We start from the raw sequence: 24006 nt of genomic DNA on the forward strand, positions 1-24006 counted from the left end.
AGGTTAAAACCTGAGAAAGTTAACAAGTCGCGTAAGGCGAAAATACAACATTTAGTCAAGCTCAGTCGAACTCACAGAGAGCCAGTTTTAGCGTCAACTAAGGTGACTCGAGTCGAACCGGAGGTCGCAAAAACTCGGTCCGGTACGACTGGAGTGACGTCACCGGTTAACCAACTTTCAACCTTGCTTCCTGCGTAGGGTCTCTCCAGTTCCAAGATGGCTGCCAAGGCGAGGTGAGAAACTTCTGCAAATATTTTTTGACAAAGTTACGGATTGTGAGAAGACATTTGTTGTAAATCACTTAGCCTTTCAAAAATTAAGGATACTGGGTTGGATACTGTCTTGGTTTTAATGCATTTTATTTTAGCAGTGATGTTTATTTTGGGAAGAAATGAGGTCAACAGGAGTTTGGGTGCGATTTCGGCTCAAATGTACTTTAGCGCCCTGAACTTTTACCCGGCTGTTTTGCGCTCGATTTTCACGCTCACTTCTTCATTGACGTTCGAATCGATAGTTCGATGTTTTGGCATTACATTCACATCAACAATAAAACAGTACTGCTTGTTCATCATCGTCGTCCATCAACTCTCCACAACAGTAAATCCGTAACGCGCTTGTCGCCATCTTATTGCAAGGGACGCGACTGGACACAACCCAACAGCGTTTCCGCGAAGAAAAAAACCAGACATGCGCAGTGACCCTACCGTAGCTCAACCCTGTTCCTCGCGAAAACTCGCTCAGAATGAAACTGAACGCACTGCATTTTTTCCGCAAGACCGTACACTCGTAGCATCGTCTGTCCAGCGCTCGTGGCAAAGGCAGTGACATTAACAATCCAGAAAAGCGCGGTAGCAGTTGCGCTGAGGAGGATAGCACGCTTTTCTATATATCTATTCTTTTTAACTCTCTGAACGTGTTTTTAATCTAAACATATCATATCTGTATGTTTTTGGAATCAGGAACGGACAAGGAATAAGATGAAATTGTTTTTAAATCGATTTCAGAAATTTAATTTTAATCATAATTTTTTATATTTTTAATTTTCAGAGCTTGTTTTTAATCCAAATATAACATATTTATATGTTTTTGGAATCAGAAAATGATGAAGAATACGATAAACGTAAATTTGAATCGTTTTATACAAAAATAATTTTAATTACAATTTTCAGATTTTTAATGACCAAAGTCATTAATTAAGTTTTAAGCCTCCAAGCTGAAATGCAATACTACAGTCCGGCCTTTGTCGAAGATTGCTTGGCCAAAATTTCAATCAATTTGATTGAAAAATGAGGGTGTGACAGTGCCGCCTCAACTTTTACAAAAAGCCGGATATGACGTCATAAAAGACATTTATCGAAAAAATGAAAAAGGTGTCTAGGGATATCATACCCAGGAACTCTCATGAAACATTTCATAAAGATCAGTCCAGTAGTTTACTCTGAATCGCTCTACACACACACACACTCACACACACACACACACAGACACACACACAGACACACACACACAGACACACACACACACACACACACATACACACATACACCACGACCCTCGTCTCGATTGAATTCCCCCCTCTATGTTAAAACATTTAGTCAACCATTTGCTAAAACGCAAAAAAGGCTCTAACAGGATTGTTTCCAAGAAGTTTGCTTTTGTTAAGGAAAATTATAAACAAAAGTAGATGAATAGGTTATACACACGATTCGCTAGACAAATTGAGATATTTTCCCGAGGGTTTTCTTTTAATAATTATCTCATGATACATATAAATATGATGTAACATTATCCCTAAAACAGCGCATGGCACCGGCAGATGGGGGGAGGGGGGGGGAGGTGGACCGCCATTCACGAACAATCACAGTTATGCCCCCCCCCCCCCCCCCCCCCCAATAAAAAAATAAAAAAATGTAATTGAAAAAAATACATATATTTAATTCAAACATACAAACTAAAAAAGTAAAAATTATATGAAAAATAAGGGTTCAGGTTGAAGTAGCTACCTTCGAACAAAGAAGAACAAGAACAAGAACAAGAACAGGAAGAAGAAAAAGGAAAATACATATATGTAGTTATGTATTCATGTATTTATTAATGGATGTATTCATTCATTCGTTCATTCATTCTTTTATTTATTTATTCATTCGATAATTCATTCTTTCAATTATTTATACACGTATTCATTTATTTTATTTTCTGTTTGTTATTTATCCTAACATTCATCGATTAATTCATTCATTGAATAATCAGTGTTTCTGTTTATTGATTTGTTTGTTTGTATGTTTATATATCTATTCATCGCAGCTTTGACAACGACGGAGATCGAACTGATTGAATCAGAGAAAACAGGCGCATTAAACAATCTCTCAATGGTAAGACATCCCAAAATAGTCCCTGTAATTTTGTTTGTTTGTTTGCTTAACGCCCAGCGGACCACGAAGGGCCATATCAGGGCGGTGCTGCTTTGACATATAACGTGCGCCACACACAAGACAGAAGTCGCAGCACAGGCTTCATGTCTCACCCAGTCACATTATTCTGACACCGGACCAACCAGTCCTAGCACTAACCCCATAATGCCAGACGCCAGGCGGAGCAGCCACTAGATTGCCAATTTTAAAGCCTACGGTATGACCCGGCCGGGGTTCGAACCCACGACCTCCCGATCACAGGGCGGACGCCGTACCACTAGGCCAACCGTGCCGGTCGTCCCTGTAATTATGAATACCTAAAAGACACACTAATGAAAGTGTAATGTACTGAAATACTTGTGTTATGTCTAGATTCAACTGTCATTATTGCCGAAATAGTTTTCACCCATTGATGCATCATATCACTGCAATCGCTTGCATTTTTTTGTGAGATGTCACAGTTACCATCCGTTCATGAAATAAGTGTGTTTTGTTGAGATTCACTTGCCGTTGATCTCAAAATAGTGTACGCACGTCCAATGATGCTTTACGACAATATAATGCATATTTGAGATCTCACTTACGATTGCATAGAAGCTCATCCTGTTGTTTGTTTTTCAGGCGAATATAAACGAAATGACTTTGCCAGAAATTGTCAACGCTACTAAAGCTGTGTTGAGAGAAAACTCCACTACATCAGCACTTGACGTCATTCTGGTAGCCAACATCCTGGAATATGCTACGAGACTAAGTAACATCCCGATAGAAGTATGTGTAAGACACGATTATTTTGCAGGAATAGGGCATTTGAGATTTATCTTTTGGCAGATGAGGTTTTATTGGTACCTTATTTTTGTGATGTGATTCCAATCCCAAGTGAAATTTAAATTGTCAAAGTCAGAACTAATCAACCATTTGTTTGAAATATTTAATCTTGTAGGAAGACCAGCATTTTTCAATCCTTTGTGAGCATATCGGCCTCGGTCAGATTGACAGAAAAGCTGGTATTTTTTATGAGGTATATCGTATGTCATTTAACGTTGTATGTGTCCGTGTCATACATGACATTACTAGTGTTGTGTTTTCATTCTAGTGACTCTTTCGTGTCTGACAACTTCAACACTTATTTAAAATCCCTTTACATTTTTTTTTTAAACATGGTTTTATTTCTTTTTGGTACATATATGACATGACAACAATATCATACATCAACATCAAATAACATCAGAAATACAAGACTATGCTATATGTATCTTCAAAAATAAGAAAAACAAACAAACAACAAGAGGCGAAGCCATCAAGGCTCACGTAAGAAATCGACAAACAGTAACACAAACTCAATCACTCCGTCACACACACACACACACACACACACACACACACACACACACACACACACACACACACACACACACACACACACACACACACACACACACAGAAAGAGCATAGGTGAAACTGTGCAAGAAAGCTAGATCTAGATCTGTCTGTCTGCATGTAGCCTACTTACAAGGACACGACTGCCAACTAGTCTCGGCGCGCTCAAAATAATAATGACCGAGACTGTCAGTACTTCCTTCGCGTGACGTCTAACCCTCTTACGTCATAATGTGACGTCAATGTAATGTGACGTCTTCAAATGTTAGAGTTTCTACCACAGACATACACACGCACAGACGCACGCACGCACGCACGCACGCACAGACAGACAAAGTTACGATCGCATAGGCTACACTTACGTGAGCCAAAAACCAGGAAGGCACAATAAAACGTACAATTGCATAGCCCATATTCAACACATTTCTAAATTATATAAATATAATCCTCGTCTCCTTTCTTATCTTTCTATTTGATTATTTTATAAAACTACTCATAGCAACAAAATTCTGTTCTCTCCATAGTTAATAATCTGAATTAAAAGAAAACGTATACAGTTATAATGGAAAATCAGAGAGCAACTTGTGTATTTTCTGAAGAGAGCAAATCCTTCACCGGTTGTATGTCATTGATGAGTATGTAACACACGACACTGCAGTGTGTTGTGCATTTATATATCAGCTTGATGGTGATATGTTCTTGTTTGCAGAACATGTTGAAAACGAATTACAGTCATTTCTGTCTGGACAGTCATTTTTATGTTCTGTAATATAAGTGTTTGGCTGCCTGTCCACTTACAAGACCACTGAGTCGAAGATCAGTGAATGTAAAGTGTTGTTTTGTCATAAACTAAACCCCCCGCGGGTTAGGGGGAAGAATTTACCCGATGCTCCCCAGCATGTCGTAAGAGGCGACTAACGGATTCTGTTTCTCCTTTTACCCTTGTTAAGTGTTTCTAGTATAGAATATAGTCAATGTTTGTAAAGATTTTAGTCAAGCAGTATGTAAGAAATGTTAAGTCCTTTGTACTGGAAACTTGCATTCTCCCAGTAAGGTAATATATTGTACTACGTTGCAAGCCCCTGGAGCAAATTTTTGATTAGTGCTTTTGTGAACAAGAAACAATTGACAAGTGGCTCTATCCCATTTCCCCCCTTTCCCAGTCGCGATATAACCTTCGTGGTTGAAAACGACGTTAAACACCAAATAAAGTAAAGTAAAGTAAACTTATTTTGTTGTTGTTGTTGTCTGGATAGCGTTTGCACGAACAATGTAAGTGAAAATGCATGCATGACTTTTTGGCGCTGCCTCATGTCCCTTATTCATATTGGGGCAACATCCATAGAAACTGTTTCCAAATGGTGCTGCGGGGCTGCACGCTTTCACGTTTTCTCTTATCAACAGACCGCAACAGACTTATTGGAGGTCGTTGAGATTGTAGCTGGACTCAACCAGACCGTATTAGAACGGTCCAACACTGCGGATAATGCAACAAACAGGTAGGCTCATTTGTATGTTGTTGTTAACCCGTTTTGATTGCATGAATTGTCTCTAGTGTCAATCACAAAATATCTACAGCTATTTGTTTTCAGCAAAACAATAAGACTCGATTTGTTGACAAAACAAGTGTGATGCCGCCGAGTCGAATTGTCTCGTCAAAATATCTGGACTATGTTTGTTGACGGCTCAGTGCCAAACAGTGTCTGCTGGGCTGCCGTTAAAAGAGTTAGGGTGGATGGGGCTTTATATTGTTCTGCGAACAGCATGTTACCTGACTGAATATAATGCTTGCATGGTAAGAAATGATGTGTTGTACATCGCACGGCCTAATATCTGCCGTAAACGCATGCCTGACAAAATATACGTCTACTTTACCAATGATGACGAAACCGGAACCACGTGCAGTTTGTTGTTGTACATAAAAGTCCCTAACGTTACAATTCCGTAGTAGTAGGGGTTAAAACAGGGCACTGTGCGTCGTATCAAATTCAATACCGCGAATCCCCCCACAAGTCTATCAGAACTTCAATATTGCATGATAATTCTTTACATTCACATATTTCACATTCGCTTCAATCTCGGTCCACTCTTTTGCGTAGCAAAGGCATATATTTGTGTTGCAGATATTTGAACAGTGTTCAATGGGTTTGTTAAAAAAAGCCCGAAAGACGGAAGGTAAATGTACAGCCAGGATTTGCAAAACATATTGTATTGTAGTTACTCATAGTCTTGCAAGACTAAATGTCTGGTACAAATGAGGCAGCGCGCTATTTAAATTGTCATTTAGAGCGCTTACTTCCGTTTGTTTAGGCAACAAACAAAAAATAGTCTGTTTACGGTAACATAGGCCAAAAAAATAGGGTCGGTAGGTCGGAAATTTTTTTTCCCCAAAAAACCCCATATTTTTAAGTTACATTTAAGTGAAACCCGGCTATGTTGAAGTGGCACGGGACCCGGGAAGACCTTCAATATAGCCGGAACTTCAATATAGGCAATTCTCGGTTATATTGAATTTCCCTCCTTGTTCCTTCAGAAATTCAATATAACCGAACTTTTTTCACTACAGGCCTACGTTCTTATTTCCGTGTCCACACATTGCGTTTGATGGGAGATATATTCCCATTAATCTTTCACCTGTTGGCTGTTGTTCTTCGAGCCTCCTTGCTTTTTTTCTGCACACATACATTGTATAGGCGTAGATAAAAATGTCCACCAAAATACCCGTGTGACCTGGAATAATAGGCCGTGAAAGGTGGATGCAGCGCCTAAAGGCAGTCGATCTACTGGCCGATGTGAATGCGTGATATATTGTGTAAAAAATTCCATCTCACACGGCATTAATAGGTAACATGCGCCTTGAGTCGCCTTGTGTGGTGAGATACGTGCGCGATATAAATCCTCGTAAATAAAAAAATTAATAAAATAAAATAAACATACACACACACACACACACGGACACACACGCACGCCCCCCCTCCCCTACACACACAAACACACATTCCATATTCCTCAGCTACTTCCTTTCTTTTTTTGCAGCCAGTTTCCAGCTTCTGAATAAGCTCGATTTTTCTTTTAATTGTCAGACTCACCCTTTTTACATTTAGTCAAGTTTTGACTAAATGTTTTAACATAGAGGGGGAATCAAGACGAGGGTCGTGGTGTGTGTGTGTGTGTGTGTGTGTTTCTGTCTGTGTGTGTGTGTGTGTGTGTGTGTGTGTGTGTGTGTGTTTCTGTCTGTCTGTGCGTGTGTGTGTGTAGAGCGATTCAGAGTGAACTACTGGACCGATATTTATGAAATTTGACATGAGAGTTCCTGGGTATGATATCCCCAGACTTTTTTTCATTTTTTGGATAAATGTCTTTGATGACGTCATATCCGACTTTTTGTAAAAGTTGAGGCGGCACTGTCACACCCTCATTTTTCAATCAAATTGATTGAAATTTTAGTCAAGCAATCTTCGACAAAGGCTGGACCTTGGTATTGCATTTCAGCTTGGAGGCTTAAAAATTAATTAATGACTTTGGTCCTTAAAAATTAAAATTGTAATCAAAATTGTTTTATAAACAATGATCCAAATTTACTTTTATCTTAGTCTTCATCATTTTCTGATTCCAGAAACATATAAATATGTTATATTCGGATTAAAAACAAGCTCTAAAAATGAAAAATATAAAAATTATGATTAAAATTAAATTTCCGAAATCGATTTAAAAACAATTTCATCTTATTCCTTGTCGGTTCCTGATTCCAAAAACATATAGATATGATATGTTTGGATTAAAAACACGCTCAGAAAGTTGAAGCGAAGAGAGGTACAGAAAAGCGTGCTTTGCAGCACAGCCCAACCACAACCGCACTAAACAGGCTCGTTAATTTCACTGCCTTTTGTACGAGCGGCGGACTACGGTCATTGTGAAAAAAATGCAGTGCGTTCAGTTTCATTCTGTGAGTTCGACAGCTTGACTAAATGTTGTTATTTTGCCTTACGCGACTTGTTTGTTTTGCAGCCATTTTTGCTAGTGTACAAAGGGAAACTACTCGCATGAACAAGAGAAATTAAGTCGGGGAGATCTACGCACCACAAGACTACATGGCGTAGCTGTGAGAGGCCCGCGGCATTGTTAGACTGTAATGTTATCAAAAACCTCCTGACTCAAAAGTTGATGCTGATCTGGCCTCTCCCCTTCCTCAACTGTTTGCGCTGACAGAGGCGTGTCATATCATTCGGCGCCCGCGCAGTCATTGTTCTTAAAAATAAAAAGTTAAACAAATCTTTGGAGCAAACATTTAATATAGCCAGGTAAAAACGTCCCGTGGGCTGAATTTTTGTTTCAATATAGCCGGGATTTCAATATAGCCGACTTCAATGTAGCCAACATTTTTTAACAAAGAAAAAGTAGAGCTTCAGCCGGGACCTGAAAAATTCTTCAATATAGCCGGGATTTCAATATAGCCTACTTCAATATAGCCGGGTTTCACTGTATTTTGCCAAACAACAAAGACTTTTATTTTAATTTTTTTTTTTTTTCCAAAATGCCAAAAGAAAAGTCTAGGGTCGCGCGAAAAAATAGGGTCGGTCGGGATACCGTAAACAGACTATTTTTGTGTGTGGCCTTATCAGATCTTTGAATAGCGCTCTGCCTCATTTGTGTAAGATTCTCACAGATACTTTCGCGGCAACCCTGAAACAGTGTGTCTGTTTGAGTTTGTGTGTTTGTTCTGTAATAAAACCAGTCTTGATCTAAGAACTATGTCCGGTCAGGATTAAAAGCTGGTTCTTGTGTATGAATGTGTACGTAAGTGTGTGTTTTTTGTGTGTTTTTTTAATTTTGAATTTTGAATTTTTTTACCTCAGTTGCATGCAGGTTTGCTTCTACAATTATTTTTTGCCTTTTTACATTTAGTCAAGTTTTGACTAAATGTTTTAACGTAGAGAGGGGAATCGAGACGAGGGTCGTGGTGTATGTGTGTGGGTGTGTGTGTGTGTGGGTGTGTGTGTGTAGAGCGATTCAGAGAAAACTACTGGACCGATCTTCATGAAACTTGACATGAAAGATCCTGAGTATGATATCTCCAAATGTTTTTTTCATTTTTTTGGATAAATGTCTTTGATGACGTCATATGCGGCTTTTCGTGAAAGTTGAGGCGGCACTGTCACGCTCTCATTTTTCAACCAAATTGGTTGAAATTTTGGTCGAGTAATCTTCTACAAAGCCCGGACTTTGGTATTGCGTTTCAGCTTGGAGGCTTACAAATAAATTGATGAGTTTGCTCATTAAAGTTGTCATTAAAATCGATTTTTCGCAAACAGATTTAAAAGTGATTGCATCGTATTTTTCATCACATTCTGAATCTAAAAATATATACATATGTTATGTTTACTCTTAAAATGTGATCACAATTAACGAAAATAGATTAATTAGTATCCTATTTCATGCTATGTTATGTTATGTTATGTTATGTTATGTTATGTTATGTTATGTTATAATAAATCAAACAAGAAAGGTAAGTTGTTGGAACGTTTGTTATTGACAAAACAATACGTTACAGTCACAAATATTTGGACCCAACGGTTCTTTAAGTGCACAGACGAACAAAACAAATTACACAGTAAAAGATTTAGCTCGCAAAAGGTGCAGCCGCTTGGGAAGAAGACACCTTGCCTTGTTGCACCTTTTGCGAGCTAAGTCTTTTTACTGTTTAATTATTATGTGTTTGTCTGTGCACTTAAAAGACCGTTGGGTCGAAATATCTGTGGCTGTAAAGTATTTTGTTGTTAATAACAATCGTTCCAACAACTTACCTTTCTCGTTTGTTTTTATTCTGAATTTTGGAACGTTGGCAGTGTCTTTGTGTTTTGATTGTATGTTATATTATGTTATGTTATGTTATGTTATCTTATCTTATCTTATCTTGTTTTGATCTTTCCTCCGAAAACGACGTATGGCTGCCTAAATAGCGGGGCAAAAAACGGTCATACACGTAAAATTCCACTCGTGCAAAAAACACGAGTGTACGTGAGAGTTTCAGCCCACGAACGCAGAAGAAGAAGAAGAAGAAGTTTTGACCTTATCTTATCTTATCTTCACTGCTTCCACATGTTAAATCAAATAGTAGACATCCTACAGCTGTTCAACTTCTACTTGCACACTGAGTCTCTGTCTCTGTCTGCACACTGTCTCTTTCCTACTGAGTCTGTATGTCTCTAACTGCACTAGATCTCTTGTCTACACATTCTCTGTCTCTAACTGCACTAGATCTCTTGTCTACACATTCTCTATGTCTCTAACTGCACTAGATCTCTTGTCTACACATTATCTATGTCTCTAACTGCACTAGATCTCTTGTCTACACATTCTCTGTCTCTAACTGCACACTGTCTCTTTCCTACTGAGTCTGTATGTCTCTAACTGCACTAGATCTCTTGTCTACACATTCTCTGTCTCTAACTGCACACTGTCTCTTTCCTACTGAGTCTGTATGTCTCTAACTGCACTAGATCTCTTGTCTACACATTCTCTATGTCTCTAACTGCACACTGTCTCTTTCCTACTGAGTCTGTATGTCTCTAACTGCACTAGATCTCTTGTCTACACATTCTCTGTCTCTAACTGCACACTGTCTCTTTCCTACTGAGTCTGTATGTCTCTAACTGCACTAGATCTCTTGTCTACACATTCTCTGTCTCTAACTGCACACTGTCTCTTTCCTACTGAGTCTGTATGTCTCTAACTGCACTAGATCTCTTGTCTACACATTTTCTGTCTCTAACTGCACCAGGTATCTTTCCTACTGAGTCTCTGTCTCTTTCCTACTGAGTCTGTATGTCTCTAACTGCACTAGATCTCTTGTCTACACATTCTCTGTCTCTAACTGCACACTGTCTCTTTCCTACTGAGTCTGTATGTCTCTAACTGCACTAGATCTCTTGTCTACACATTCTCTGTCTCTAACTGCACCAGGTATCTTTCCTACTGAGTCTCTGTCTCTTTCCTACTGAGTCTCTATGTCTCTAACTGCACTAGATCTCTTGTCTACACATTTGCTATGTCTCTAACTGCACCAGGTATCTTTCCTACTGAGTCTCTGTATCTTTCCTACTGAGTCTGTATGTCTCTAACTGCACTAGATCTCTTGTCTACACATTTTCTGTCTCTAACTGCACCAGGTATCTTTCCTACTGAGTCTCTGTCTCTTTCCTACTGAGTCTCTATGTATCTTTCCTACTGAGTCTATATGTCTCTTTCCTACTGAGTCTATATGTCTCTTTCCTACTGAGTCTCTATATCACTAACTGCACTAGGTCTCTTTCTACTGAGTCTCTATATCTCTTTCCTACTGAGTCTCTATGTCTCTTTCCTACTGAGTCTCTATATCACTAACTGCACTAGGTCTCTTTCCTACTGAGTCTCTATGTCTCTTTCCTATTGAGTCTCTATGTCTCTTTCCTACTGAATCTCTATGTCTCTTTCCTACTGAGTCTCTATGTCTCTTTCCTACTGAGTCTCTATATCTCTAACTGCACTAGGTCTCTTTCTTACTGAGTCTCTATATCTCTTTTCTACTGAGTCTCTATGTCTCTTTCCTACTGAGTCTCTATATCTCTTTTCTACTGAGTCTCTATATCACTAACTGCACTAGGTCTCTTTCCTACTGAATCTTTATGTCTCTTTCCTACGGAGTCTCTATATCTCTTTCCTACTGAGTCTCTATATCACTAACTGCACTAGGTCTCTTTCCTACTGAGTCTCTATGTCTCTTTCCTATTGAGTCTCTAGGTCTCTTTCTTACTGAGTCTCTATATCTCTTTTCTACTGAGTCTCTATGTCTCTTTCCTACTGAGTCTCTATATCTCTAACTGCACTAGGTATCATTCCTAATTCAGAGTGCTGCAAGCCGTAGAGTCACTTGGGGACAGTGTGTTACTTGGCGAGTCAGGCTCCACTCGCATTCAGACCAACAACACCGTCCTTCAGGTCTGGAACCTGACAACAGTCACCGACTCGCACGTGCTTGGACTTGAGCTTGCGTCAGACAGCGGTGAGGTCTTCGAGATCACAGAAGGTCAAGGTCGGGGGAACCGATCAGAGGACGAGGGGAAATATGACAACACAGACACGGCCATCATGCTGCCCGGCAAGACCTTCCGTAGTATTGCTGAAAGTAAGATATTTAGTAGAAAAACAATGCAATTAAGACAATTCATTATATAATGCAAAACAATACCACTGAAGTGCGATGCTGTACAAAACACATTACAATACTATGCAATGCAGTGCAAGACAAAATCAAGTATTACAATCTACGACATTACTATACAATACAGTCGAACCTTTCTCTCCTCGCACCTCTGATACACGACTACCTGTCCTGTACGACCATCCACACATCCCCGATAAGTTTTGTTTTCTTTCTATATAAATCACTTTTCCATAGCAACAACATGTCTGTGACGACCAGTAATTTTGAATTGGTGGTTCCCTTTTGAGGTCGTTAGAGACAGCGTTCAGCTGTACCACAGAACCTACGATGTTGACATAACATCGCAATAAAATGCCCTGCAATGTATTTCAGTTTACTACTGAATTAGAGGTTGTACAAATACAATACAATAGAAATTAACTTGATGCGATCGAAAGTAATACAATGCAAAACCGCCGAAAAACTGTCGCTGTGAGAGCCTTTTAGATACTTTGGAGACTTTGAACTGGGTTCTCCTGTCTCAAAGAAATCCTTCCAGAGAACGCATACACCAGCCAAAGATCATATCAGAGAAAGATTCTCTCATTGGTCTGGCAAGTAATTTGTTTTGTCATGCTCCGGTTTCGAGTCAGTCGAATGTTGATGGAAAATCACGCGAGCTTTGACATGGACAAACGTTTCTATGATCTTGTCCTCCGAGCTTTTCAGCGACTTCGAGTATTACTTAAAGGGTCGGTGTAAAATCGGTTAAGAATCATCAGTGTGAACTAAAGTGAAATCTGCCATCCACCCCTTGTCACCGGTCCTACGAACGACATCAGTTCTGTCTAGGCTTCTACATACAAGACAGTAGACTTCCTTTTGGATTAAAAAAAAACACCCACTAAACCCTGGCTGCTTTTTCTGCAGGGTGCATTTTTCATTACGAATTAATCTCGCTAGTGACACCCATGTCAATCTATCAAATAAATCCACACAACAAACATTTCCACTTTTCCCGGAAGTTGATTATGCGTATGTATATGAGTGCTTGGCCTTATCTCATTTACAAGACAAGACAGATATCAGATGATGAGCCTAACCGTTTACACATGAAGGAATGTGCCAGTGAGAGAACCATGTTTTGCAGAATTCCCAGGGCGATACATTCGCATCTCTGCCAGCATCTTCACCCAGACTTCGCTGTTCCGGTCCAGTGCATCCGCCGTGACGGATGCTGACTCGCGCCACCGTCACACCATGCTGAACAGCAAGGTGATCGCTCTCCGAATCACTGTGGACGGCCAGCCTGAAACCAACCTTTCAGCCTTTGGCAACGGATCAGTGACCACTGTCTTCACCCCCGTTCAGGTAGGTCAATGCTCAATCAGAGCAATAGAAACAACACAAAACCACCACCACCAAACAAAGAAACATCAACAACAACAACAACAACAACCAGGGCTAGATCAGGTATAAGAGAGGGGGGGGGGGTCCAAAAATAAGGGAGGGGCCCTGCGGCCGCCGAGGCCCCTTGTGGGGGACAGGGGCGACGCCCGGTTGTTGAGAACATTTTACAATTCAAGGTTTATCATGCAGCTGGGGTGGGTGGAGGGGGGGTGTCCGAAACCCAGGTCCCCCCCCCCCCCAGGTACGGCACTGACAGCCACAACAATTACAAGTACTACTGCTGCTAACAAGCCAATCACAGGCGCTTGATAAAAGCATATAGAGGTGTATGTGTGTGTGTGTGTGTGTGTGTGTGTGTGTCTGTGTCTGTGTCTATGTCTGTGTCTATGTCTGTGTCTGTGTCTGTGTACATGTGTCTGTGCCTGTGTGTCTGTGTCTGTGTGTCTGTGTATGTGTGTGAAAAGTTGACTCATGTAAATACCAACCCCTCCCCCTCCCCCCATCCAGCCACATTATTACATGCGCACTTGTTTGATTAATGTTATTACATTTAATAATGAGTATTCATTCTATAGTCACTTTTAAAAGACCAAGCAATCCAACGAGTGCGAAGCAGCAGATGTGTGTTCTGGGATTTTGCACTGCAAGACGGGAAGGGGGCGTGGTCAGAGGAAGGTTGTTACCACAGCAACACCGTGCAAGGAAAGCTCGTGTGTGAGTGTGATCATCTCACAAACTTCGCTGTACTACTGGTCAGTATCCCCTTTGGCATTCATTATATGGTTTGATTTTTATTTGTTTTACTTTGTATTTATGTGTGTGTCTTTTAAACTCCATTGCCAAAGCAAGGCTGTTACTAAATCGACACGGCGCAAGGAAAAGGCGTGTGTGACTGTGATCATCTCACACAATATGTTCTGTACTAATCGTCAGTATCGTCCATGATAGCAGTCATATAATGGAGAATGGTATGCATGTTTGGTTGTACCTCATTGCCAGAGGAATACTGTTCTTTGTTTGTATCAACGATGTAAGGGAAAGACGTCTTCGACTCACTGTGATCTTCTTATCAAGTTCGCTTTGATGCTGTACAGTATTGCCTTATCGACTTGTAAGATATAGGCGTTTTGTTTATTTGCTTGTTTTGTTGTTGTTGTTCGCTTACCTACTTTGCCAGAGAACGGTTGTTTCTACAGCTTTAAGTTGTACCGTAAATGCGGGTTTGAGCGTGAAGATCTTTCCGAAAATACTGTGGTACTGGTCACAATCCCCTTTAGTACTAGTACTTTAAGCTACAAGAACATGTTTTCTTTAGTTTTAAACCCAATCTTAGCAGGAGGTTTGTTACTGTGGTAACACCATGTAATTAAGGTAAGAATGTGTTTGATGATGATCATCTCACAGGTTTCGCATTTTGAAGCGAGGTAGCTTACAGAACGACATGGCCGCTTTTGATGAAATTCAGAATTAAAACAAAATTATATTTAACATCCTCAGTGGCAGCCGTGGCCACTTGGTGACATGTTTTGTTAAATACCACTGTTTTATTTTCCGGTCGTTTCAGGACCTATACGGACAGGAAACCAGGAAAGAAAAGATAGCACAGATTCACGAATCAGCCCTCTCGCTCATCTCTGTGTTTGGCCTCAGTCTGTCTATTGCTGGTCTTTCCGTCACTGTCATCTCCTTCATTGCTATCAAGTAAGTGTGATCAAGTTCATTGTTATCAAGTAAATTTGATACATTTCATTGTGATCAAGTAAATATGATTCACTTCATTTGTTATCAAGTAAATTTGAAACATTTCATTGTTATCAAGTAAGTGCGATACATGTCTTTGTTATCAAGAAAGTGTACAAACAAAAAATTATTATAATTAGTATGGATTTTGCTAGAATTTGCTTAATTCGGAAAATGTGCGAAAAATGGCCACTACAGTTTCGGAAAATTTAGGGACTTGTTCGCATCCCGTGGCGTCTACCATCTCCCATTAACCGAACAGTTTGTCAACAGTTTTCAACAATTTATATGAAGTGTCAGTGTATGAACGGGACAATTTTGTCTCTCTGGTTATAGCTGTATTGAACTGTATTGCATCATCAAATTCTCTTTTCAACCGATCTCATCTCATTTATCCATCCCATCTCCTTTCTTCCAGTTGTATCTAATCTGATCTCTTCTCATGAGGTATCATAATTTGCATCACATCTCGTCCTATCCCGACTTTTCTCATCTGGTCCCATCTCACCTCGTCTCATCTCATCTGGTCCCATCTCATCTCGTCTCATCTCATCTGGTCCCATCTCATCTCGTCTCATCTCATATGGTCTTATCCAATCTCGTCTCATCCCTTGTCGTCGCATTCCATCTCGTCTCATCTATACGTCTTATCCCATAATTGTATCGTCTCATCCCATTCGCACCATCCCACATGTGACCCTCCACCACGATATGAGTCGCATGTCACCTCGCGCGGTTCTGCGCTAGGCTTAATAAAAGTCCGGGGAGTGTCTGGTAACAGAGTGAGGGTCACCTTAGTCACAGGCTTATAACTCAAACAGTTTTCGCTCTTTTCTAAAACGGTTTTCACCACTGGATAGAGCATGAAAACACTCTGTGGGAAAATGTAAAAATATGAAAATCATGCAAAAGTGACATGCGACGCACTCCGTGGTGGAGGGTCACATATCGTCTCATCCCATCCCGCCTCATCTCTTCAGGGCGGGGACGTAGCTCAGTTGGTAGCGCGCTGGCTTTGTAGCCAGTTGGTCGCTGTCAGCGTTGTTTCGATCTCCACGTTCGGCGAGAGATTTATTTCTCGGAGTCAACTTTTTGCAGACTCTCTTCGGTGTCCGAACACCCCCGTGTGCACACATGCGCACGAAATAGATCCCACGTTCACAGCGAAAGTCTCAGGGCTTGGAAAGCACGAAGACACGCATGCATCATCTCTCGTCTCCAATTATCATGATCGTATTTCGATACTTTGACGAGACAAACCCAATGCTGGTGTGTCGAAGAAGACAGCCACAGCGGGCTTGTTCGAATCAAAGTACTACACCATATCTTCAACGTATTACCAATACCTGTCCCAATATAGACCAGTTGGTCTAAGAGGACGTTAAACCCTAATAGTCAGTCAGTCATCTCTTCTGTCTATTGAGGGACTCAAAGCCAGGTGTACATAATACCCAAACTTGAAGGATTCACTCAGATCATCCGTGTGTGTTCACAGGAAGTTGCACAGCAGTCACCCCCAGCAGACCTTGTTCAACATGGCGCTGGCCCTGCTTCTAGCATGGGTCACGTTCCTGGCGGGATTCTCGCGCGTGCATGGTCATGCGAGCTGTGTCTTGGTGGCAGCACTGCTGCACTATTTGATCCTGGTGTCTTTTATGTGGATGGTAATAGAGGGCATCCTGTATTATCTACTCCTGGTCAAAGGTATGGTTACGAGAATCAGCAGATACATGTTGAAAACGGCTCTACCGGCCTGGGGTAAGTTCTCATGTTTTACAATTGTACTGTACCGTTATCATTATTTGATCAATCAGGACTGATTCTAGGCGACCCGTTAAATTAAGCATATCAGTATGGTTTATTGTAAGGACTGACACTTCTTATTTTCTTCAATACAACACTTTACCATGTCAACATACTAAACAGTCAACTTTGGTGTTAGTGGGGGTGTTTGAACACAATGACAAGACACAACCAGGCTTCCCAGAATGCCATACTGTGCTCAGCTCGATTAAACATTGCATGGTTAAAGTACTGAAGAATCAAATGAAATTGCGTAACTTAGTTTACGTCGAATGTAGTTTTGCATCAGTTCCTTACTGTCTAATGTCGATTCTGAGTCTGTCCCGTTTTTGTTGAAAAAAAAGCCAAGCATAGGTATGTTCAACCTAGCCTTTTCCGTGCGTACTTGGTCTTGTGCTTAAGTGTTCAATCCCGGTTGCGCCTGGTGGATGAAGGGTGGAGATGTTTCCGATCCTCCAACTTATGTGCAGACCTGCTAGTGCCTTATCCCCCTTCGTGTGTACACGCAAGCACAAGGCAAACTACGCACGGGACAAAATCGTCAATAGTACAAACACTGATTGATAAATAGGTAGCTGTGTTGTATTTCCAAATTCAACTGTTAATAACATTATTTGTTCACAGACGCATTTGTTTTCTCCATTTGAATCGCTTGTTCCGCAATGCATTTTACCAGAGACTATTGATATGTTTGTTTACCGATGAATAATGCAATATTTACCTACGCGCAGGTCTTCCTCTGATTCCAGTGATCATCATATTGTCCATTGATGTCGACCTTTACAGTGGTGGGAAACAATAGTAAGTTCTGTCTTTATTCATTCGGATGATACACAGTTTTGCTTTGTTCATTGAAGGGGGAGGGGGGAGGGTAGCTACCTATGCCGTCTCATCATGTGAAAAATATTAATGTATGTCATTTTGAAGAATACAATAGTCATTTCTGCTATTTTTAATTAAGCAAAAATGTTAGTTATATAGATAGTAACATGCAGATTCGTCAACTGTAACGCTTTCGGTGTCGCCTGCTGCGTTTTCAGACACATTGCTACGCTGTTACGCCAAGCTTATAATTACTACGCTCAAACAAATAATCACAAGCATGCAACAAATAGCTCTTTCTTGTGAGTCCTGGTACTCATTTCTGATTATCACTCCGTGTAGCAGTAACAATTTGTGTCGAATAAAACATTGTCCACACTGAAAAGTGGCACTACTGACAAGGACTATTGGCCGTAACATTTATTTTTCCCAATTACCTTTTTGTTGTTGTAATGTATATATTCTTGCAAGAGGTAGCCTCAATGTGAATGTGCGAATACATTTTAGACAATGCTACACTACAACAACATTTGCTGGGCTAAAATGTCCACACACAAAAACAGACAACTGCTTAACTTGATGTCGTTTTTTGACGGCATGTTTCACTTTGACACTGAACACTGAACAATATTTCACATTTGTTTACATCAATGTGTTTCTTTGTAGACTTAACTAAGAGGGAATACACGTTTTGTTTAAATATGCCGCGCAGTCAGGCTGATCTAACGTGGAAAAGAGAGCGACCGCAAGTTTGGAAAACGGAAATAAATCCTAGTTGTGTGATGATGTTATTGCTGGGTATCTGCAGCCGATATATGCAATAAATATAAAAAAAATACGAAGCAGTCTTTCCAAATTACACAGGACGATGACAGAGACCCTCTTCTGTAGGCGCACCAAACAGAACCCGAGAATGGACGTTGTGACGGTTTTCCCTTACATTTTTTTTTAACGTTCGTAACGCTACAAAGACAAAGGTGGCATATGAACGTGACTGTGCCCCTGCATCTGTGCTAAGTTACACAAACCTCCTTCCGCGGGCTCAACAGTTATATCCGTAACCAGAACTGTCCCTGGCGTCTTTCGCGTAACTCTATTTGAAAGACACTTACCTTGACGTTTTTCTTTCAGACTTTCCGTTCATAACCTCTGTAAATATACCCCCATTTTAAGACTCCTCCTTTTAAATTTAAGACCTGATTTTTTCAGCTGTATGGATATCTGGGGGGTTCATTGCATTATCTGAATTTATTCAAAGCTGCTGGATGTCTCGCACACCGTTCTACTACGCCTTCCTGGCCCCTATCATCATCATGGTCAGCACCAACATCGTTCTCTACGTCCTCATCGTCGCCAGCATATGTCGTCGGCGTGACATGTCCCGTGGTGGCACCAGCTACAACGCCATCAGCATCCGCACTTCCATCGGCTGCTTCGTCTTGCTAGGTAAGTAATAATTAACATGGGAGAAGGGGGGGTGGTGGGGTGGGGTGGGGGGTTGGGGGATGGGGCTGGGGGTGGTTATGGTGGGCATATTGAATTGCAAACATGAATATTCTTCCATTTAAAACCTCTTGGTCATTCTTGGGGAGGGTGGAGGGGGATGACACTCTCTTTAAGCCTAGTGACTTGTGTATAATCGTGTAATACGACTGTTAACTGGTCCTAACATGTCTGTTACTTCATGTAAATCTGTCTTTAATTGCACCACATTGTTATTAGACAAAATAACTTTATGTTTTATTTGAATAAATAGACTCCGTCTCAATGTGCTCAGCTGGAATGTATGTGTGTGTGTGTGTGTGTGTGTGTGTTAAGATGAGGTTTTACTTAAAATGGAACTCTACGGGTGTGTACTAGTTAGCAGGATGGTGTAACTGTCTGGAGGACAACTTTCCATTTCCTTCCAATGTAGTAAAGGTATAACGTAAACCAGCACTAAGATGAGATTTCAGGACATCCGTCTACTAGGAAACATAACATTAATACAGCTTAGCTATAACAGTTTTTTGTATGCATAGTGGACATTTTAGGATGAATTAATTTCGTAACAGCTGATGGTTTACATTATTGTTTACCCGGGAAGGAATCTATCTTTGTTTTGTGTGCATGTGAATAAACAATGCAACTGCTCTTGTTGTTATTGTTGTAATCATTATGTTGTCTTATGTATAATCCTCAGACTACCGTGCCCCGCTACAACCCCCCCCCCCTTTGTATTTGTGTTGTTGTCTTGTCATATTCATGTCATTTGTGCGTACGTGTATATGAGTGTGCTTGAGTTGTAAATGCGAACGAATGTGTATAAATGCGCCCTGAGTAGCCTTGTGGTGAGATATGTGCGCGTTTTTACATTTAGTCAAGTTTTGACTAAATGTTTTAACATAGAGGGGGAATCGAGACGAGGGTCGTGGTGTATGTGTGTGTGTGTGTGTGTGTGTGTGTGTGTGTGTCTGTCTGTCTGTCTGTCTGTCTGTCTGTCTGTCTGTCTGTCTGTCTGTCTGTCTGTGCGTGTGTGTGTGTAGAGCGATTCAGACTAAACTACTGGACCGATCTTTATGAAATTTGACATGAGAGTTCCTGGGAATTCTTTTTTTCGATAAATACCTTTGATGACGTCATATCCGGCTTTTTGTAAAAGTTGAGGCGGCACTGTCACACCCTCATTTTTCAATTAAATTGATTGAAATTTTGGCAAAGCAATCTTCGACGAAGGCCGGACTTTGGTATTGCATTCCAGCTTGGTGGCTTAAAAACTAATGAATTAGTTTGGTCATTAAAAATCGGAAACTTGTAATTAAAATTATTTTGTTATTAAACGATCCAAAAATAAGTCCATCTTATTCTTCGTCAATGTCTGATTCCAAACACATATACATATGTTATATTTGGATTACAAACAAGCTCTGAAAATTAAAAATAGGAAAATTATGATCTGACACAAATAATTTTCCGAAATCGATTCAAAAACAATTTCATCTTATTACTTGTCGGTCCCTGATTATGTTTGGATTAAAAACAAACTCAGTTAAGTTAAAAAGAATAGACATACAGAAAAGCGTGTTGTCCTGCTCAGCGCGACCACTACCGCACTATTCTGCATGGCTTGTCGATTTCACTGCCTTTGCCACGAGCGGTGAACTGACGAAACTACGAGTATGTGGTCTTGGTGAAAAAAGCAGTGCGTTCAGTTTCATTCTGTGAGTTCGACATCTTGACTAAATGTTGTTATTTCGCCTTACGCGACTTGTTTTTTTCATACATTCTCGTATTATTATTATTATTATTATTATTATTATTATTATTATTATTATTATTATTTAAGTTATTGAGACATCCCAGTGCACTAAGGGATTTATAGAGCAAATCGAGAAAATTCATTATTGAACGAAGCGCATAGCGCTGAGTTCAATAATTATTTTCGAGATTTGCTCTATAAATCCCTTAGTGCACTGGGATTGTTTCAATAACGATATTGTCGGTACCGCCAGAGAAAAAAGAAGATACAACACGCACATTTTGCTACGCGCATTTGAATAGGCATAACTGTGTGGTCAGGTCGTATAGAAGATCTACTTTTGTGTGGGCTGTCTCGTGTGTCGTGCTTTCATCACACGCAAACTCTTGTTTTAATTTCTGTTGGTAAATTCCAGTGTAGCGTTAAGCTAAACAGTGATGATCTTTCTCTCATTTGAACTCGGAGAAAGGACTGTGCTTTCAGTTATTTGCGGTTCGAAACCTTCACTGTCGAGCTTAGACAGATTGACTGTGCAGAGTTGTGCCCCTTGCCAAGGTCGACGGAAAGCCCATTTTCAAAATAAACGTGGCATGTTTTTCGTGTGGTATCCGGCTTCCCTCATCGGGGAGTCTGGTACTAAATATGAACGGTAAGAATGCTCTGAACCCTACACGTATTATATCCCCATCGTTTTATCGTTCACATTTGCCATGTTAATTTGCTGAGCGGGATTTATGTCGTCTGCTAGGCTATTGCACTGAGTCTCATTTCAAAAACAAAAATTGCTCGTCCCGTTGCACTGAGTCTGCACACATAAAGCAGGCTGGTAATAAGTCTTATATGTGGTAAGAACGTTCTAAACCCTACACGTTTTCAATTCCGATTGTTCTTGCCTTAAAATAAACGGAAAACATTCATTTACTGAACAGATGCAGTCGTATTTCAGGGTAGTCTGCTACGTGCTGATCTAGCTGCTACGTTATCGGAATAACACTTGTGTTTTCTGTTAGCTGCTGGGAATTGTATAGTAACTCATCATTTGGTAATGTGGATAATAAGGTACATGCCACCAACATGGCATAATTATGAGAGGAATCTTCGCAAGTCGAAACTGAAAAATTAGACACAGCGGGTTCTATTTTTAGATCAGTGCAACTGTGGGCGGCACAGGCGCATGCAATCTGTCAGAAAAAAACACTTCTGCTTTAATTGAAAAGCAGGACATTTATGGTCATAATCATTGGTATTGTGGAGAATATAAGCTACATGTCATTAATTAATTCTGAGGATGAGAGTACAGTCTCGCTTTGGCAAAGGGTGTAAGAATACGCTCTGTGGAAAAGTTAGCGCACTCCAGGAGTGCGCTAACAGATTTAAGCGCATCGCCATTAGCCAATCAACTGGTTCACATCAGTCATGTGACACCAGTACTTACTGACAATTATTATTATTATTATTATTATTATTATTATTATTATTATTATTATTATTATTATTATTATTATTATTATTATTATTATTATTATTATGTTTTATGTTTCCTACCACAGGTCTGAGTTGGTTCTTTGCCTTTTTTGCCATCGAGGACGCGCGCCTGGTGTTCCAGTATTTGTTCACTTGCACCACCGCCTTTCAGGGGTTTCTCATCTTCGCCAGCTTCACGGCACGCGACCCCGCCGTGCGCCAGTTCTGGCTGGACTTGATCTGCAGACGCAAGCAAGCTAGGAGAGGGCCGCGTGGGTCGCTGCCACTGATACAGTCTGCTCCATGTAGGCCAGTTACGAAAGAAACCAGCTTCACCCGCTCCAAGTGAAATGTGGTATATTTGGCCCTACACTGGCAAAGCCGCCATAGCGTTATTTCTTGGCTGGATTGTAGTCAAGAAAGCAATGGATTGTCTTGGATATATAATAGACCCCGTTATTTCTGATCATAGTGTCAGTATTTCCATACCATAATTGCTTGGCAGGATTATGATGATAAAACTGGCTTGTATTGAGAATTGACCCCCATATTTCGGATATAACTGTCAGTATTGCTATAGCACCATTGGTTGGCGGGGTAGCGTTAAAAAGGTAACAGGCTTTCTTGTTAAACGGATAGACCCTTCATTTCTGTATTACCTGTCAGTATTGTCATGACAATTTCTCCCAACAACTGTCTTGTATAGATAATAAACCTTTTATTTGTGCATTACTGTCAGTATTATCATGCCATCATTCCTCCAATGACTGTCTTGTACGGAGAGAAGACTCTTTATTTCAGCATTATGTGTACATTAAAGCTCATCATTCGCTGAAACGCCACGGTTGCTTTTCTCCACTGATGAGTGGCAACGTTTTTGTTACTGTTTGCCACATTAATTTAAAAGGGTGTGTTTGTTTCTTTCTTTCCTTTTCGTGTTGTTCTTGTTGTTGTTGAGATTTATGTGGACGTTACACACTGAGTCTCAGTGTGTTTAAAAATATGTGTAGACGTTTGCGGATCATAAAAATGCCAACGTATGAGTTTGATCAAATCCTTATGTAACTGCCAGTCTATACCTACGCTTCTGGGCGTAAATAGACGTACTGATGAAGAAAACAAACACCCCTTAATACAAAAACAAAACAAAATGAACAACACCCGAATCTCAAAAAGAATGTACAGACGAACATACCCGCTTATGAAAAGCTCGCTGATATTGTGATAAGAAAGCTTCCTTATCAAAAAGCAAAATACAAAAAATATCCCCGCCGAAGGTCTTCTTTGTAAAGACTTACCCAAGCTAACATATACCAATATCGCTAAAGAGAAAGATCGCATATATAAGAAGTTTCATTTAACAATATTGCTATTCTGATGAACACGTGGGGGAATTTGGGGGCTACGGAAGTCGGCCATTTTTCTCAATATCCAAAAGCATATTGTCAATAACAAAGACGCATGGTTCCGGTTTACCCACCTGTACCACACGATGTTTCACTGATCGACAACAGCATACACTGACAACTTGAAATTCTTCTCGGGAATGTTTTTCAGCT

General features: G+C 40.3%; 1 protein-coding gene across 1 annotated transcript in view; it reads left to right on the forward strand.

The window, feature by feature from the left end:
• The window catches only part of LOC138980177 (adhesion G-protein coupled receptor G6-like), a 46516-nt gene that overhangs the window by 20740 nt on the left and 1770 nt on the right, over window positions 1-24006 (forward strand). The window contains exons 9-19 of the mRNA XM_070353007.1: window positions 2305-2372; window positions 3033-3179; window positions 5193-5287; window positions 11675-11952; window positions 13121-13341; window positions 13956-14132; window positions 14945-15081; window positions 16616-16878; window positions 17655-17724; window positions 19004-19191; window positions 22534-24006. The exon at window positions 22534-24006 is cut by the window's right edge and continues 1770 nt beyond it. Coding sequence (XP_070209108.1) covers window positions 2305-2372; window positions 3033-3179; window positions 5193-5287; window positions 11675-11952; window positions 13121-13341; window positions 13956-14132; window positions 14945-15081; window positions 16616-16878; window positions 17655-17724; window positions 19004-19191; window positions 22534-22796 — 1907 coding nt within the window. The 3' untranslated portion in view covers window positions 22797-24006. The remainder of the gene's footprint in view (window positions 1-2304; window positions 2373-3032; window positions 3180-5192; window positions 5288-11674; window positions 11953-13120; window positions 13342-13955; window positions 14133-14944; window positions 15082-16615; window positions 16879-17654; window positions 17725-19003; window positions 19192-22533) is intronic.

This window comes from Littorina saxatilis, linkage group LG11, assembly GCF_037325665.1.
Source record: "Littorina saxatilis isolate snail1 linkage group LG11, US_GU_Lsax_2.0, whole genome shotgun sequence".
NCBI lineage: Eukaryota > Metazoa > Mollusca > Gastropoda > Littorinimorpha > Littorinidae > Littorina > Littorina saxatilis.